Genomic DNA, 15,879 nt, shown 5'->3' with positions numbered 1-15,879 from the left:
TCAGACATCCACAGACTTGCAGACAAATTGAAAGGTAGTAGCAACAGTAACTCATTTCTACTGTAGCAGTTGTTGTCCTAGCATTGGTTTTGGTAATATTTCAGTCGATACATGCCGTAGTATTTATTGACACCATCGTGCATACACCTTACTAAATCATTAGGCAAAATAATTTTATGGCCCACATTTCATTTCTTTCTTTTCTACTTTAAGATCACAGTGAGTGGAATCAAAGAGCCTGCACTGAATATATTACAGTATGTGTCACACAGACGTTAACACTGCTATACTGAACCTGGCTGCTTGTCGGAGACTATTGAGCTATTATTCACGATCTCTCTTACCGAGCAGAATGAGCAGACTCACACTGCGTGCAATCACAGTGTCACTGACCACAGTGATGAGAAAGTAAATACACAGATGGACAATCTATGTGTTTTCCAATCAACACAAAATAAATAGAGTCATCTTAAAACCATTGAGCGGCCAACGCTGCCACAGTGACTCATATCTTTGCCATCACGACTAAGGATAATGTCAAGGGCTTAAAAGTTGACTTCACTTTAACAAGAGGTGAAAAGTAATAAATGTCATTTCAACATCCACTAGCTTTAAGGACAGTGTAGGAGACAAAACATTTCCTGAGTGATTGTCCATATAATCAGAGACTGATCTACACATCATGTCAGCAGACAGACATAACTTCAAGTATACTGTAGAGGTTTTTTAATAGCTATTCAAATTCACCCGAGGGAAGAGTAGCCATTTCGAGCAGTGCCCTCATTTATTTATTTATTTATTATAATTATGTCACTTAAGGGAGTCGTTTCCCTGATCATTGCCTCAGTGCAAAATGTGGTAATAGTTGGTAGTGAGCCTGTCTGTTTGAGACCGAAATGAAGGCAGAGTTTGAAGATGGGTGTGGTCTGAGGAAAGCGGCCAGTAGTAGGGGGATAAGAAGTAGGCAAGGAGATGGCCATTCCCCCCAAGCCCCAGTTTTTACCCCTGGCCAACATTCACTTTAAAGGTCCCATATTATGTTCACATTCAGGCTTATGCTTGTAGTTTGGGTTCCTACTAGAATATTTTTTCATGCTTAAATGTTCAAAAAAATACACGATTCTTCTCATACTGTCTGCATGAATATACCAGAAATCACCCCCTGTCCGAAACGCTCAATTTTTCTATCTTTATAGTCCGCATCATTGTGACATCGCACTAACAACCACTTCTGGTTGGAAAACTGGCAGTTGATTTGAAGTGTGGAGATATGTAAAACTGGCAAACTTGTTGATATCTGTTGTCTCTTTTCAGCCGTAACTGTGATGTTTAAAGATACATAGTTAAACACAGTGGTCTGACCTATCTGATGTTGTTATCTCTGCCTCTGACTCTCCGTCTTTGCCTGCTCCCTGGTAAACCACTCAGCCTTCTGTCCTCGACCAAGAGTTCTGCTTTTACGTTGCTGGTTTCTGTTTGCCTGTTCCCCGTGGCTGTGTGGAGGGACTGCCAGTCAGCTCTACACTGGGACTTTACCTGTTTTGTGTCTGTGCTGCAGGATCAACTCGTCATCACCACTGGTCCCTCGACTCTTCGCCAGTTCCAACCTACCTACAGTGCATACAGGTGTGTTGGCTTCCCTTGTGTGTTCACTTGGTATTGGACCCTTTGCTCAGCTGACTTCGTCTCCGTCTGCTCCCTCACCACTTAACACATTGGAATTGTTTGCTGTTAGTGTGCATTCAGCAAACATCACTGACTCACCTGCTCTCTGCTTCGGTGTATCACAACTTGTGCTTGGGACTGAACATGTGTTTTGGAAGGCTCCAAGTCACAACTTGGACTTTCACTGTTGTTTCACCTGCCTGCTTATTCTGTATTTGACAAGCAAGATATTAAAGGACAATATGAACTTTCCTGTCTGCCTGTGGTGCAGCAATTGGGTTCTTTCCATTCCCGTGACACTCCCAGCCCTCCCGTTTACTGATGGAAGCTGACACAGACCCTCAATTGTACTACAGAGAGAGCCACGTGTGTCCATGTAATCATGGTTGTCCCCGGATGAGCCTTAAAGCATCGCACATGGCGTGCACCCTTACTTGTTTAATTCAACACATAACACCAGTGATGGCTTGATGAAAGAGTAAAAACAAATTATAGCTGCTGCACAGCAATGGCACACACTAAAACAAAGCATATCACAGCATAGAAGTTACATCATATAATTATGGCATGCCCTTCAAATTGTGGATGAGTGGCTGAAGTGATCAGACTCATAATATACAAAGGAAAGAAAAAACTCAAGGACAAGAAAGTAAGAATAACATTAACTGCTAATTATGAACAAACTGGCCTGATCAGCTTAGGCTGCCCGGCTCCTAATAACATAAAAGAGAAGTTGGACCTGCAACAAAAGAGACGAGAGGAGGAGAGAAATGCCTCAGCATCCAGACCTCTGATACAGAAATAGAGCTCACTGACAGAGTCTGTTCAGAGAGGCTCAGACAAGCAATATCCTGATAGTAGTCTTGTAAATTAATATTTTACTCAGATCAGATCCTCAGCATTGGTTAATGTTGCATTTTTAAAATCGCTATCGCTATTGGTGACATCTGGCCATGAAATACTTGGTATCAGATTGAAACTTAATTTTGTGATATTACCCAACCCTAAACCATTCTGTTTTGCTCTCTTTATCAGTGTTCTCTTATTCAAAGAAACATTCAGGGATGTTATACAAGCTCTAGCTCCTAAATTAATTTTGGTAGGGTTTAGATTTGTAGGATATGATCAGAGGTTGCATTGGATCTTTTAGAGAAGCCCCTTAAAATGACATGGATGCATCACAGAGTTTACCAAGTTAGAGTTAGTAAATACTTTCCATCAGTGGATCAAACGAAGGCAATACCCTCCAACAGGTGTAATTAAGGTGAGAGAGATACCAGCCTCTGATCAATAGATAGCTATTCTCTCAGTCATAACAAGAGCAGACAGTTAATTATAGCATCTAAAAGCCCAAACAAAGACAATCAGGGGCTGAGTAGAGTAGAATGAAGCTGGCATCTTTTGAAGAAGCTAACTTATATCTCAAGTGCAAGCAAAGTACAAAAAAGAAAAATAAAGTGTGAGAGAGAAAGGTTTGAGGAAACCCTGTTGACAACTACAACTTACCATTTTCAAAACAAGAAAATTCCAAAAACTACTAAGTACTTAAGGTTTCACAAAAAAGGCTTTAGAAAGGACCCTCCATCATTTGAAGATCTCAGATTTTAAGTAAATGTAAAGCATAAAGAAGAATTGAGAGTGTACCTGAATAAATGGGTTATAAATTGTGACAGAAAAACCAGTGGAGGAAAAAAAAAATCCATGTAAGGCATCATCATAATTGGGTAATTAGCAATTATAAATATATGCTCCAATGCTTGTTTGATATTACATTCAGTTAGATGCTAATTATCAGCAGGATATATTCTTGAAAGAAAAAAAACAGTATTTCTGAAATTCAGCCCCATTCTTTATTTAATCTAAATGTAAAATAATTCATCACATTCTCGTCTGGTGATATGTATTTCAACATATGAGACTTTTTCCTGTTGTTAATGTGACCACAACATGACAGCCACAGCTGTGGCTTCATGTCAAGATTTTATTAGCATATGTTTGAAGCTGTGTTTCTGGCAACCTGATGAGTGTAAAACTGATATCCTCCCTCTTCTAGCTCATTTTTGTTTTCCATCAACTCCTGAGGGAAATATCTGGCTCTTTAGCAGCAAAATGCTCTACTGTGTTCACCAGCTAGTTCCTGCCTGTGTTTGTCTGTTGTGTGATGCTGAGCAGGTAGCGTACAATGGGTCAGTCAAAATCTTTGGGGTAAAAACAGCAGCATGCCATGGCTGGAAACGATGTTGAAGAGAGTGGTGAAAGTGAAGTTGTGAGCTGCAAAACCAAAACAATGAGCTGAAAGAGGAAAAAACGCTCTGCAGAACTGGCAGGAAATGCAGAGCCAGGTCAGGTGATAATTCTTATGGTTTGCCATTACAAGTGACCACTTTTACATTTGATTCATGGTTATTATGAGAAATAATAATCAATTAAGCTCTGAAGTATCTTGAAATGGTATAATATGGATTTTTACCATTGTATGGTGTGTGTGTGTGTGTGTGTGTGTGTTTGGTAGCTTAGTTGTTCTATATGATTTGTCTGTAATTCACTTGTATTCAGGTGTTAATTGCTGTGCCAGGAGAGGGTTACTCATTTATGTTTATAATATGCATTGTTATAAAGTCTCAATAGGAGAAAAGTAGAAAAACTAATACTAACTGAACCTGTCCAGTGTAAGTACAGCACAGGGTTGATGGGAAATGTGATATAAGCCTACATAATATTGTATTCTATGGTTATAAATAAAGTGATTTTAAGTGACATGCCATGACAACTCCAAAAATATGTTTTTCACATATTTATGAAGAATACAATAAAACACCATCTGCACTGGGACCATAAATGTCAATTAGGCATACTGATAATGTGACAGTGTTGGCCCCCAGGTTCGCCTCAGCACTTAATGCCAGTTCTTTGATTGTAAACCACACAGTAAAAAGAAAACCTAGGCTCCACCTATCATCACATATCATTTTGTCTCCATGAGAGGCACGAGGAGACAGTTCATACCCTTTGGGTCTCAACATAAAAATGTATCATAAATTCTGATGCAATTGCATTCCATACAGCATACAGGAACATGGCAGAGAATCCAGGACCGGCATGTTGCTACTAGGAGATAATTAATTGCACTCAACCTGTTCTATAGGTTGTGAGATATTATTGCGTGGAGGTGGAGGTGGTGTGGGTTGTACCTGGAAGAACTTGATCAGTATGGACACGTGCAGAGAGACATCATAGCTACACCTACAGAGTTGACAAGAGGAAGCCTGCTGTGAATAGATTTTCTGCCAGGATGAAGCTCGTGGTTTATTTCACTCTCCTCACCTCTGCAGTTCATGCTGTTGTGCTGAGAAAAAGACAAAGTTGCCCGCAGGTTTGCGATACCTCTCAGTGCCCAGCCCCGCCGCAGGCCTGTTACTACGGCCAGGTGAAGGATGGATGCAGCTGCTGCGTGGTGTGCGCGGCCGGGGAGGGGGACGCCTGCGGGGATCTGAGCGGTGGCGGCCTCTCCTGCGGTGACGGGCTGCTGTGCGAGTCTGTCCCGGGGAAGCTCGGTGGGATCCACAGCTCCTGTGTGTGCGCCTCCTCCGGCCCGGTGTGCGGCAGCGATGGCAGGACTTACCCCAGCATCTGCCGTCTGAGAGCCGAGAACAGGAGAGCCGAGCTCGATGAGGCCCCCACGGTCATTTTGATCCAGAGAGGTTGGTGTGACTCAGGTGAGTGGTTTAACTTCTTTCCTTTGAATAATATGAATGTTTTTTTACCTGTTCTAAGTTATTTAAGATGACATCATCAGTTTGCTGTTTGAATCAGTAGGCTGTTTGATTAGTTTATGATCAATATAGGTATAGGTATATAGCCTAGCTACATATAAAATGTTACAATCATGTAAGGGTACTGTTGCTTTTGCTTTTACTAGCATAGTTCTACAAATAATTGGCCCAATGTAATAATAATAATAATAATAATAATAATAATGATAACTGAGGATAAGGTTATTATAGCAATGTATCAAACCTCGGTAGACTACCAAAGCACATTTTAGGTGTCAGATAGTGAGCTTTAAAGGTGTTGTTAGGTGGATTTTGGTACCCTAGGACTGAGTCAGGAAAGCTGTTCCCAGTCCAGGCTGTAGTCTTACTACACAGATAATTAAAGGAGTATCAAACTTCTCATCTAACTCACAGCAGGAAAGCAGAGCTGTTTTCACCTGTCAGTGGCGCACCCAGAAGGTGGCCAGGGGGGCCATGGCCACCTGGTACAATTGCTTGGCCCCCACTGGCCCCCCTCATGAAAATAATTGAAAATAATTGGAGGCAGAAATTGCTGCCTTTAAAGCTGTAATTGGTCATTTTTATAAAAAATTAAAAAAAAAATCATATATTTGTTGAAACTGTCATCATATTCACACAGCACTGAATGAGATGGATAACATGTAAAAAATAAATAAAAAGTCATATTCCTCTGCCTACTCTTGCCTTGTAATGCTTCTAAAGCCCAGTTCAGACCAGAGATTCGTGACAAGACGAAACCATTTTAGAACGTTGCACAGAAAAGTTGCAGAGGCGTGAACTGGCCGGTCTGAGCTTAACTCAGGCCGCCTGATGGTGTCACTTGCAACTCAGCTGGCCAAATGGCTGACGGATGGTTTTAGAATTTTAAGCACATCACCTGTTTCAACAGTCAGTTGGCTTGTAGTGAAGTCTGCTGGTCAAGTCAAAGTGACTGCAGACGGCATGTTCTCTTGCTGTGGCAGGTGCTCCGTCCCTCCTGAGCCCTCTGTTTCTGTCCTCACGGTGTGCCAGTGTTAGACAGTGGATCACTGCTGCAGCTTATGCCTCCCCATACACACACACACACACACACACACACACACACACACACACACACACATTCTCACTGACTGATTAACTGATTGGTTTTTGATATCATTGTGGTGTATTTATGAAAACAGTCTATCTGATGGTTCATCACTACTACACATTCAGCTGTAGCCAGTATTGTATCCTTATTAATATTTTAAGAAGCTACTAATTATATTCAGTCACAAAATAAGCCTGTGAAAAGCTGGAAATCAGAATGGGAGTTCAAGGGCTTGTTACATAGAGATGATACACTGTCTCATCTGGTTGCATTGGTGTTAGTCTCCATATACAGACTCTACATTCAGTGAATGTAGAGTCTGTAGGCAAACCTCAGAGATCTTGCCTCCGGAAGAAGAGCTGAAGAGCCCTGGTTTCCGTTTGTAGGCTGTTTGTAGTCCATGTGACATTGACCAATCATGTTTGAGCCGGCTGCAGTTGTTGCCAGGTTAAACGGTCCGTGAGGTGAACTAACGAGGCGGAACATAATTGGCGTCACTGCAAACTCTGAATCCATCACAATGGTTCAGCTTATTTACTTATATATAAACGGAAGTCAGAAACGGAAATTTGCCTCTTCCGCCCAAATCAAACCAGAATGCCAAAAAATCAGGGGTCTGCCCCCAGAGGCTGTATCACCGTCTGCCAGAAGTCAGACGCTGAATGCAGCCGATGGGTTTCTGAGAATGCATTGGTGTGAACCGGCAGCTGGTAAACTGTAGTCAAACTGTCAAACAAGGCAGCATTGATCCAATATGAATCAATATTCTGTTACTGATTTGCCTATTTCCCACCTCAAATGTGTTCAGAAACATATCATAGTGTACTGTTTAGCCGTACTGGGCAATGCTTGGTACTCTGGTCGACTATTTCCAACATTTCGGTTGGGTCACAGACTTCCTCATTTTACAGCTAAACAGTACACTACAATATGTTTGTGAAAATATTTTAAAATATCAAATCAGTAACAGAATCTTGATTCACATCTACGAGTACCCACTAGTGGGTGTACCGAGCCCAAGCCTGACAGAAGCCAATGGGAGCATTAACTGTAAAATAAGAAAATAAAGTATATCAAGTGTGTGATTTCTTGACTCTCATATTGACATAGCTTTCAACCTGCCTATATAATATAGCAGCACAATAGAATTTCTGAAGTTCAGTAATGGCTTTTGGTTTTGGTGTGCCACCCTAAGATTTTTGGTGACTCCATCTGGCCACCCCTATAAAAAAATTCTGAGGGTGCCACTGGGTACAGAAGCTGAATAGATCCAGAGCCACTGATATAAATCCCAAATATCCGACATCCAGGACAGAAGCAACTATGTTGCTAAAAAGAGAGTCACTGTGCTCCATATACATTTACTGAACAAATTAAGGTTTAAAATATAGTCAGGTTTTGTTTTTATTTCCCTGGTGTGTGTCACTCCAAAACCCCCACTCATCATCATCATTCTTCTTTAATATGACTTTAGAGGCTCCATTCTTCATTCTGGAGACTGCACAAGACTCTTGAAAAGGAAACATATCTGGAAAATGTCTTCCCAAAAAGCTTGATAAAGTGTGCCTCCAATGTTCTGCATATTCATGCTCACAAGAGCAACAAGACAAAATGCAGTCACAAATTCTCTCAATGATTCTTCAATGATATCCCCCTGAGGAGGCCCCTGCATATCACCGCTGTGTAAATATATCCTTTTCATTGTCCTATCTTGTTCTATCCATTTTTGTAATGTGCACTTTCTTATCATAGTTGTCCACAGAGGAGAGAATATTCATTACCCATCAGACCTCCCAATGCTTTCCTATACAAACATCTATGCAAAAGCTCACAGACATATAATGTAGAGGCGGCCATAAAATATAGAATAAATAAGAAACAGAAAAATGTTCTTTTAATAAATCCTGGTTACAAGTCGTAGCAGTCTGTCTGAAAAGAAATTTTGTGATGTGATCAAAGTGAACTGAGATAGCCGATGGATAAAGCTGTAAGGGATGTATGTAAAAATCCACATTTCTTTTTCTAGTTGGGAAGAGCGGGACATCTTGTCACAGAGGTTCTCCTGAGCTTAAGGCCTAAGCACTCACAGAACATTTGTGCACAGTAACAGGTAGTGCAATTTCTGTCTAGCTTACGTATAAGGTGTCTAAATATCTATACTTTAAACACTAAGCAGCTGCTACACATACCCATTCACTTTTTACATTAATTATTTATTTAAATCAGGCAACAACAAAGAAAACAGTGCCACATTGTGCACACTTTAGTGCTCTATAAAATAAATAATCATCACAATCAACAAATCTTTACACAAAATTGAAACATGCTGTTCTCTGAATAAATAATATAATAAATCAACCAACCAGTCTACCCTCCAAACTGCATGGTAGGCTTATGTTCATCTGCAGCAATTAGGCTACAATTAGTCCTCTCCTCTCCTCTCCTCTCCTCTCCTCTCCTCTCCTCTCTTTATTCTCCAATCCTTTCTCAATTTGTTCCCTTCTCTCCTCACTCTCTTCTCCTCCTTTCTTTTAAAAACAGTCACGTACTAAATCTTATAATTATCCTCTAAAACAGATTTAAATATTGTTTAAGAATCCCAGAGAACAGAACCGAGCAGCCCTGCACTCCTCGGCACTCTTTACACAGCGCAGCCCCAAACTGCATGTCATTTTTGTTTAAATTAATTATCAGAGACACGACGTGGGAGACATAAACTTTTTTATCAAGTTGAATTTTGGTTTAAAGAGATGTGTAAGTGGGAAAGCAATTCACCATCTGTCTCTGCTCGCACTGGGCAGTTGGTGAAAACAAATCTGGCAGAGAGCTGTAGGGAGATGCTGTTGTTTTTTACGCCAGGCTTGCTTGTTGTCAATGGTGGGTAATTGCCTAAGTTAGACTGGCTGTATTGAGACATTTTGATAGTGGTTTCATTTCACAGCAGTGACAACCTATGCCGAGACTTAGGGCAAACACTATTGTTACCTGGCTGTCCATGACAGCAGATGAGAGAGACGTGATGCTGCTCTGCAGTGATTTGCATGCGGCTGGCACAAGTGAAGTTTGAAGAGGAAGGGGCAGGGACTTGACTCAAATGCAGTTGTCAGACATACAGCACACTTTTAATTAGGAATTGATGTCATGGGCCAAATTTAAAAACTAAACTATAAAATTGTTGGGTTTTTTAAAAGGCACTTATCTAGTCAGAGGGCAAAAGGGCAGGTGCTTGAGCACCACTTGGGGTCTATCTGTGCACGTGCCTGGTGCTATCTACAAAAAAATCTAACAGTTACATGAGCAACTTACTGTTCATAAGTAATTTTGCTCTTGACATGCAACAATCTTTATATTTTTCAACCATGAAAGTAAAAAAACTGCACTATTTATGTCCTAAAACACTGATAAGTATGTTGCATTATATTATTTTTGGATAGAATAGAGGAGGAAAAAAAGGTGTATTATGATACCTAAACCAAAGTCCTGTACTGAAGCTATGAGCCTTTATGCTAAAATAAGCCAGACACAACCTCGTATTCAGAGATGGGGTGTTGTAGTCCCAAATCAGCAGCACCAGACTATGGTGCGTACAGCAGAGTTGCTCAGCATGCTCACCAATGCAAAAACAAACTAGGATGGGGAAAAAAGAAACGATAGCCTGAAGTGTCCTTCATTCTGTGTACACCACTGGAGTTGATCCCTCTTGCGCCTGTCGTTCAGATACAGCTGTAACTCATCTTTAAGGGGGGTGTTGGGTCCTAGCTAGACTCACAAGTCAGTCTTTAGACGCTTTGCTTAACTAAAGACTGATGACTTTCTCCCTGATTTTGTGTTTAGATGGGCGGATACAATTTCAGAGTTTAAAAAAACTCCCTACGTTGCAGAACCAATAGTAAACCCGCAGGGCGGTCCTTCGGTGGCTCGCTGAACTCTTGTGCTTGTAAACACAGTCCCACTAGAAACACGTGTAGCGGTACAAAATGGCTCAGCCGTGCTCGCAGAAAATGCCGTCAAAGTTAGTGGATGTGTGTCGCGTTTGCGGCGACACATTCTCGCCAACTAAAAGAAACAAACATAATCTTTTACAAGGCCATGACTCATCCATCCGGCCGGACTAGAGGGAATCGCCTTGTTGTTTACAAATACTTTCGGGTAGAAAACCAGCAGAGCTTTAAGCTATATATCTATATCTATCTATATCTATATCTATATATAGATGTTAATCACATTTTTCATATCACTGTATCACCGTTTAGACTAATCCGATGTTTGTAAAGTCTATACACACAATGATTGAACGAACATTACTATTTCTTAGCCGTTAGCAGTGTCTGTAATACGTAATAACTCAATAAACGGTCCGTGAAAAAAATAATTTTTCCAGCAGATATTTTAGTTACAACATGGTTGAGCTAGCAAAGCAGTTTTGTGTTGCTATGTGTGGTATTTATTCAGTTTTGGGAAATCACAATGGCTGCAGCTGACAGGGACAGCTAACACTAGCAGCAAAGCTAACATCAGGACGTCATCTGTTAAAAGCCTCCCGTTGTCGGATACGACATGAAACTACTCCAGTTAGCTCAATCATGTTGTAACTAAGACATCCGCTGGAAAACATATTTTCTTTATGGATGAGCACACGTTTGATAAAACGGAGTTAAATCTCTCAGCATCCATTTTCAAGCTCTCTGTGTATTTGTTTCCTTGCGGATGAAAAAAGGGGGAGCGCACATTTCCGAGAAGGCGTGTCCTTTTCAAAAGTGCAAGAGGCGTTGCTTTGTTGCCGGCTGTTTTCGCCGGTGTATTAAACACACTTTAGAAAGGAGTGTCCTCAGACTATCAGAAGGCGGAGATCTCTGATTGTCTGGTGGCTAGACTAGGTCCTAGCAGAACACTGAACATCTCATCAGTACAACCATGACAAGATGTTTGTTCTGTTGCCTTTTGGGGTTTCTGTCTTTTTTATGGACCCATCTGTTGCAACCTGCTCTTCCTCAATGGCTCCCTCTGTAGCAGCATACTCATCTTGACTGGTCTCTTGTGTTGCACCTTCCTCATCCTCTTTCAGCCACAGCAGAATGCATGATTCTTATAATGACAATGACACATGCCAGCATCATTTTTTATTCCTTTAAGTTATGAGAAACATTTGATCAGGCTTTCCCTCATGATTTGCCTCAGCGTCCTGGTGCCTTGTATCGAGAGCCCTTCATCATCTTCAAGTCGCATCTTCAGCACGGTCAATGATGCAGGATGCTAATGAATTGTTATGGCTGAATCAAGTGTTATATTTGGCTCATCAGTGACTCTGTTGATCCAGACCAACAGTCTGTAATGAATGAGTTAGTAGCCAGTGTTCTTTGGTTGGAACAAGGCTTTAATCTTGTCACCAACCTTGTGGTGACCATCATGCAGCGTTTTGGTGTGGTAATACTTCTCACTTTTCAGTGGGTATGGTGGTTCAGCTGCAGCCACGAGGTGCCAAAGTCAACATCAGAGACCACTGTGAACAGCTGACTGTCATCTCTTTAATTAGTTTCTCTATTAATTTAGAGCCATCGTTGTTGTCTGCTGAGATTCAGTGTCCTGTTTCTTCTGTGCAGCCCCTTTCCCACTGCATAAAACACCCGCTAACAATTGGCTTTTTAATGCAATGGGAATGGTTTTAATTGGCATTCACACCTGGGTCAAATAACTCTGCAGTAGTCATGGGTATTTATCACCAATGGCCGGCTCCAGCGAGATGCAGTGACACGCCACCACAAACCAACCTCCATCTCCACCCAAGCAGCACTCAAACTTTAATCCAAATAAGTCTGCACTGAGTTTGACAGAGAGACTGCATTACAATTTATATAATATGAAGTAACCACCATAATCTTCTCATAGGCCTTCATGCTCCTCTCTACTGTTCACCTGTTTTCCAGCCTGTCTGTGACGTTGAGCATGACACACCAAAAAAAATGCCCCACACACAGAGAAAGGCATACACATCTACTGCAAAGCTGTGTACACAGCTCTGGTCTGCTGGCATTGGGAAAGGAGTCTTTCGCCTATTTTTAGCAGGTTTTTAAAAAACCTGTGTACACACTAATTTTGTTGTATGTGTATGGTGTCATACAGCGCACTGTGACAAACTCTAAAGTAAGACCACAGGTTTAAGGTATTTTTAGTTTTTGCCATTGCTCCTCCCATGCTGACACCTTGTTTGCATGTATTACAACCTGGTTTCCCTGGTGTTGGCTGAGTGTTATACCGCCATATTGCACTTTTACACCTCTTCTGCGGTGCATCTATTCTCAATGAGGGTCCAGAAAGATAGTAATACCATTTGCCCACCAAAATTCTATGTATATATATATATATATATATATATATATATATATATATATATACATATATATATAATTATTTATTTATTTATTTATTTATTTTTATTTTTTAAATGCGGGAAAACCTGCTAAAATAGTCAGTAAACTTGTTCATTGCCAGTAGACCAGAGCATAGAGTATATCTTTCTGTTTTGTTTTTTTTAACTGGTGTGTCACCTTTGACATCACAAGCACGCCAGAAAACAGGTTAGTATACAGTAGTATGCATGGATGGAGGCCAGTGAAAATATCAACATACATATCGTAGTCTGTCAATTGACTCTAATTTTAGCTAACACTAATGATATTTACAATGATTATGCCCAGTTGACTGTGTACACTTAGGGTGAATGGAACATGAGCCAAACTAAAACTCACGGTACACGTCAAATAAATTGATCCAAAAGATGGTTCCTGTCATTTACGGTAGTCCCTGATATTTGTTCAAGTGTTCGTTTTTCTGATAAGTTTGGTTTTAAGTTACTTAAAGCTATAAAATGAGGATTTGATGGCATGATTGATACTTATGTGCCAATCAGTGTGCTCATGTTCAATGGTGATGCTCGCAGTTGGTCAGACGGGTGTTCGGGGGGAAACTCCTCCACCGAGGAGATCACTGCTATGCAGATAAAAATATAAAAAAAAAAAGATTAAAAAAAAAATAGTTCCCATAAAACAGTTGACAGTGGGTTCTGTGATGGTGGCATTGTGTTTCCAAAGAGATGTTGATCTTTTTGTTTTAAGTATGTTTTCTAATGTTGTGAGCATCACAAATAATAAATTCCATTTACCTCCATTGTACTGGGACAGCAGCAGGGAAAATGAATAAGAAAACCCCAACCCATGTAAGCCATGTTACCAGCATAGTGAAGGTAAACTGAGGACAATGTGGCCTTGTGACTCACAAAAAGCAACATGAAGAGGCCTGTCAGTACGTCTCATCACATTGCACTGCCACACAGTAACCAGGGTGATGAGGACCAGATGAGCCAAAAATGTTGGCATATAGGCCTATACAGCCGCTTTGTGTGCGTGATGTAAGACGTGTGTGTGTGTGTGTGTGTGTGTGTGTGTGTGTGTGTGTTTGTAAGAGAGGAGGGAGAGAGAGAGAAGGTAAATCCTCATGTGTCATGTCTTGTGTTATTTCCTGCCTTTGCGTCTTTTCCCGCCTTTGTGATTGTCTGCTCGGCCCTGATTTGTCTGTTCCTCCATTAGCCCTGACGTCACCTATCCCTCATTAACACTCTCCTCCCCGTGTGCATTTAGTCTGTTTGTTTTTTCCCTGTTTCATTGTCATGATGTTTGTGTTTCTGGCTTCATTCCCTGGTTTGTCATGCGTTCCTCGTGTCATACTGGCTAGTTCTTAATTTAGTTTTGCTTCTCCCCTATGTGGTTCCTGGATTTACCTTGATGACTGGAACCAGCTTTTGTTATTAAAGTCCGCTATTGTTTCTGCAACCTTCCTACCTTTTTGAACTGAAAAGTAACAAAGCATACCTGCTGATGTGCATTCAACCTGCACTGGACCTGTTGATGAGTCAGGCCTCACTCTGTCACTGTAAAGAGAGTTCAGTCTGCAGTGTAGTTCACACCCTGATAAACCAAAGAATTGAAGAGTAACACTGGACTTTATGATCAAAGAAAATCTCTCTCTCTTTCTGTGCAAATAGTTTTGTTTTTTGGTAAACTTTATTTTGAAGTTTATTTTATTTTGATTTTATAAGGGAAGACACGGGATGATTGTAACACTTCATGTCCAAGCACTTGCTGAATTTTTGTTAGAACTCTCAAATTTTGACACAAAGTCCTCATATTTGTCTACTTCAAATAAAAATGTTTCCAAATTCTCTTATGCCGGGTTCAGATTACATGATCTCAGCCTGATTATAGCCCAGCGGTGTCAGTATAGATTGTGAACAACAATAATAATCCATTGTTTTATTTTGTGTAGTGTGTCGTAGTAGACGACAACCAGCGCCATGTCTGGGATGCCTTATGACGTCCCCAACAGAAAGTCTAACATGTTTGATTTTCTTTTTGTCTTCCACGATATCTCCCGTCACAGCCATTATGATCAGCTGCCCCTGACGACTGGCAACAACGCCCCAGTCTTTTTGATATTTCCTCTAGGGATGTTACCACGATGGAGTAAAAGGGAAAAATGATGGTGTGAAACAGCAGGGGCACTTAAGCAACCTGTTGAATACTGTGATTAGCATCAAGCTAGCAAAGAATGTTATTTCTTCATAATGAAGAAGAATGTAAAGGAATAAAATTCACAAATAGTGGTGGGGCTTTACTTACCACAACTGCAGAGGCTACCAGCTTCATTTAAAACAGACTACATTAGAAACAGATCTCATTTCATGACACAGGCCTTTATTTCTCATTCCCTCTATGTTTTTCTATTTTTACTTTTGATCTGCTCCCATTTGGCCTGTTAAAGGAACTCTTATCTTTCTTGCATTTCACACAGCACTTAGAAAAACATTTGAACATCCACAACTCCCGCCTCCCTCCTAAGTCCCATCCCCCTCCTCCTGCAACTCCACCTCCCTCCAAAGTCCCATCCCCCTCCTCCTGCAACTCCACCTCCCTCCAAAGGCCTACTCCCCCCTCCTCCATTACATCCTCATTACGTCCATGATAGACGTAGGCATTGGCAAGGTAACGTTACTTGGAAGAGGAGAGTGAGTGTAACGTTACAACTGAGACAGTCAGACGCAACCTCAGAGTTTTAAAACTCAACTGGAGTCAGTGATGACTGATGAGTTTTAGAATAAGGTTACAGTGCTAACGTTAGATAGTAGTGTTAACGTTACTAGTAAGTGGAAACGCACAAGGAAGATAATAATGTTTCAGAGGCTACGCTACAGTAGGCTAACGTTAACCATTAGCAACTGGATGCTGTGTTGTCATATAGAATGTTATGAACTGAACTGAACTTCTTTATTTGTCATTTTTATGTGCAGCACAAAATCAA

At 40.9% G+C, this 15,879-nt stretch overlaps 1 protein-coding gene across 1 annotated transcript in view; it reads left to right on the top strand.

The window, feature by feature from the left end:
- Positions 1–4,931: 4,931 nt before the first annotated feature.
- Positions 4,932–15,879, top strand: part of htra4 (HtrA serine peptidase 4) — a 28,255-nt gene continuing 17,307 nt past the window's right edge. The window contains exon 1 of the mRNA XM_049579906.1: positions 4,932–5,381. Coding sequence (XP_049435863.1) covers positions 4,958–5,381 — 424 coding nt within the window. The 5' untranslated portion in view covers positions 4,932–4,957. The remainder of the gene's footprint in view (positions 5,382–15,879) is intronic.

The sequence above is a fragment of the Epinephelus fuscoguttatus genome, linkage group LG6, assembly GCF_011397635.1.
Source record: "Epinephelus fuscoguttatus linkage group LG6, E.fuscoguttatus.final_Chr_v1".
In the NCBI taxonomy this organism is placed as follows: Eukaryota; Metazoa; Chordata; class Actinopteri; order Perciformes; family Serranidae; genus Epinephelus; species Epinephelus fuscoguttatus.
This window is presented reverse-complemented; position numbering and strand designations above follow the sequence as displayed.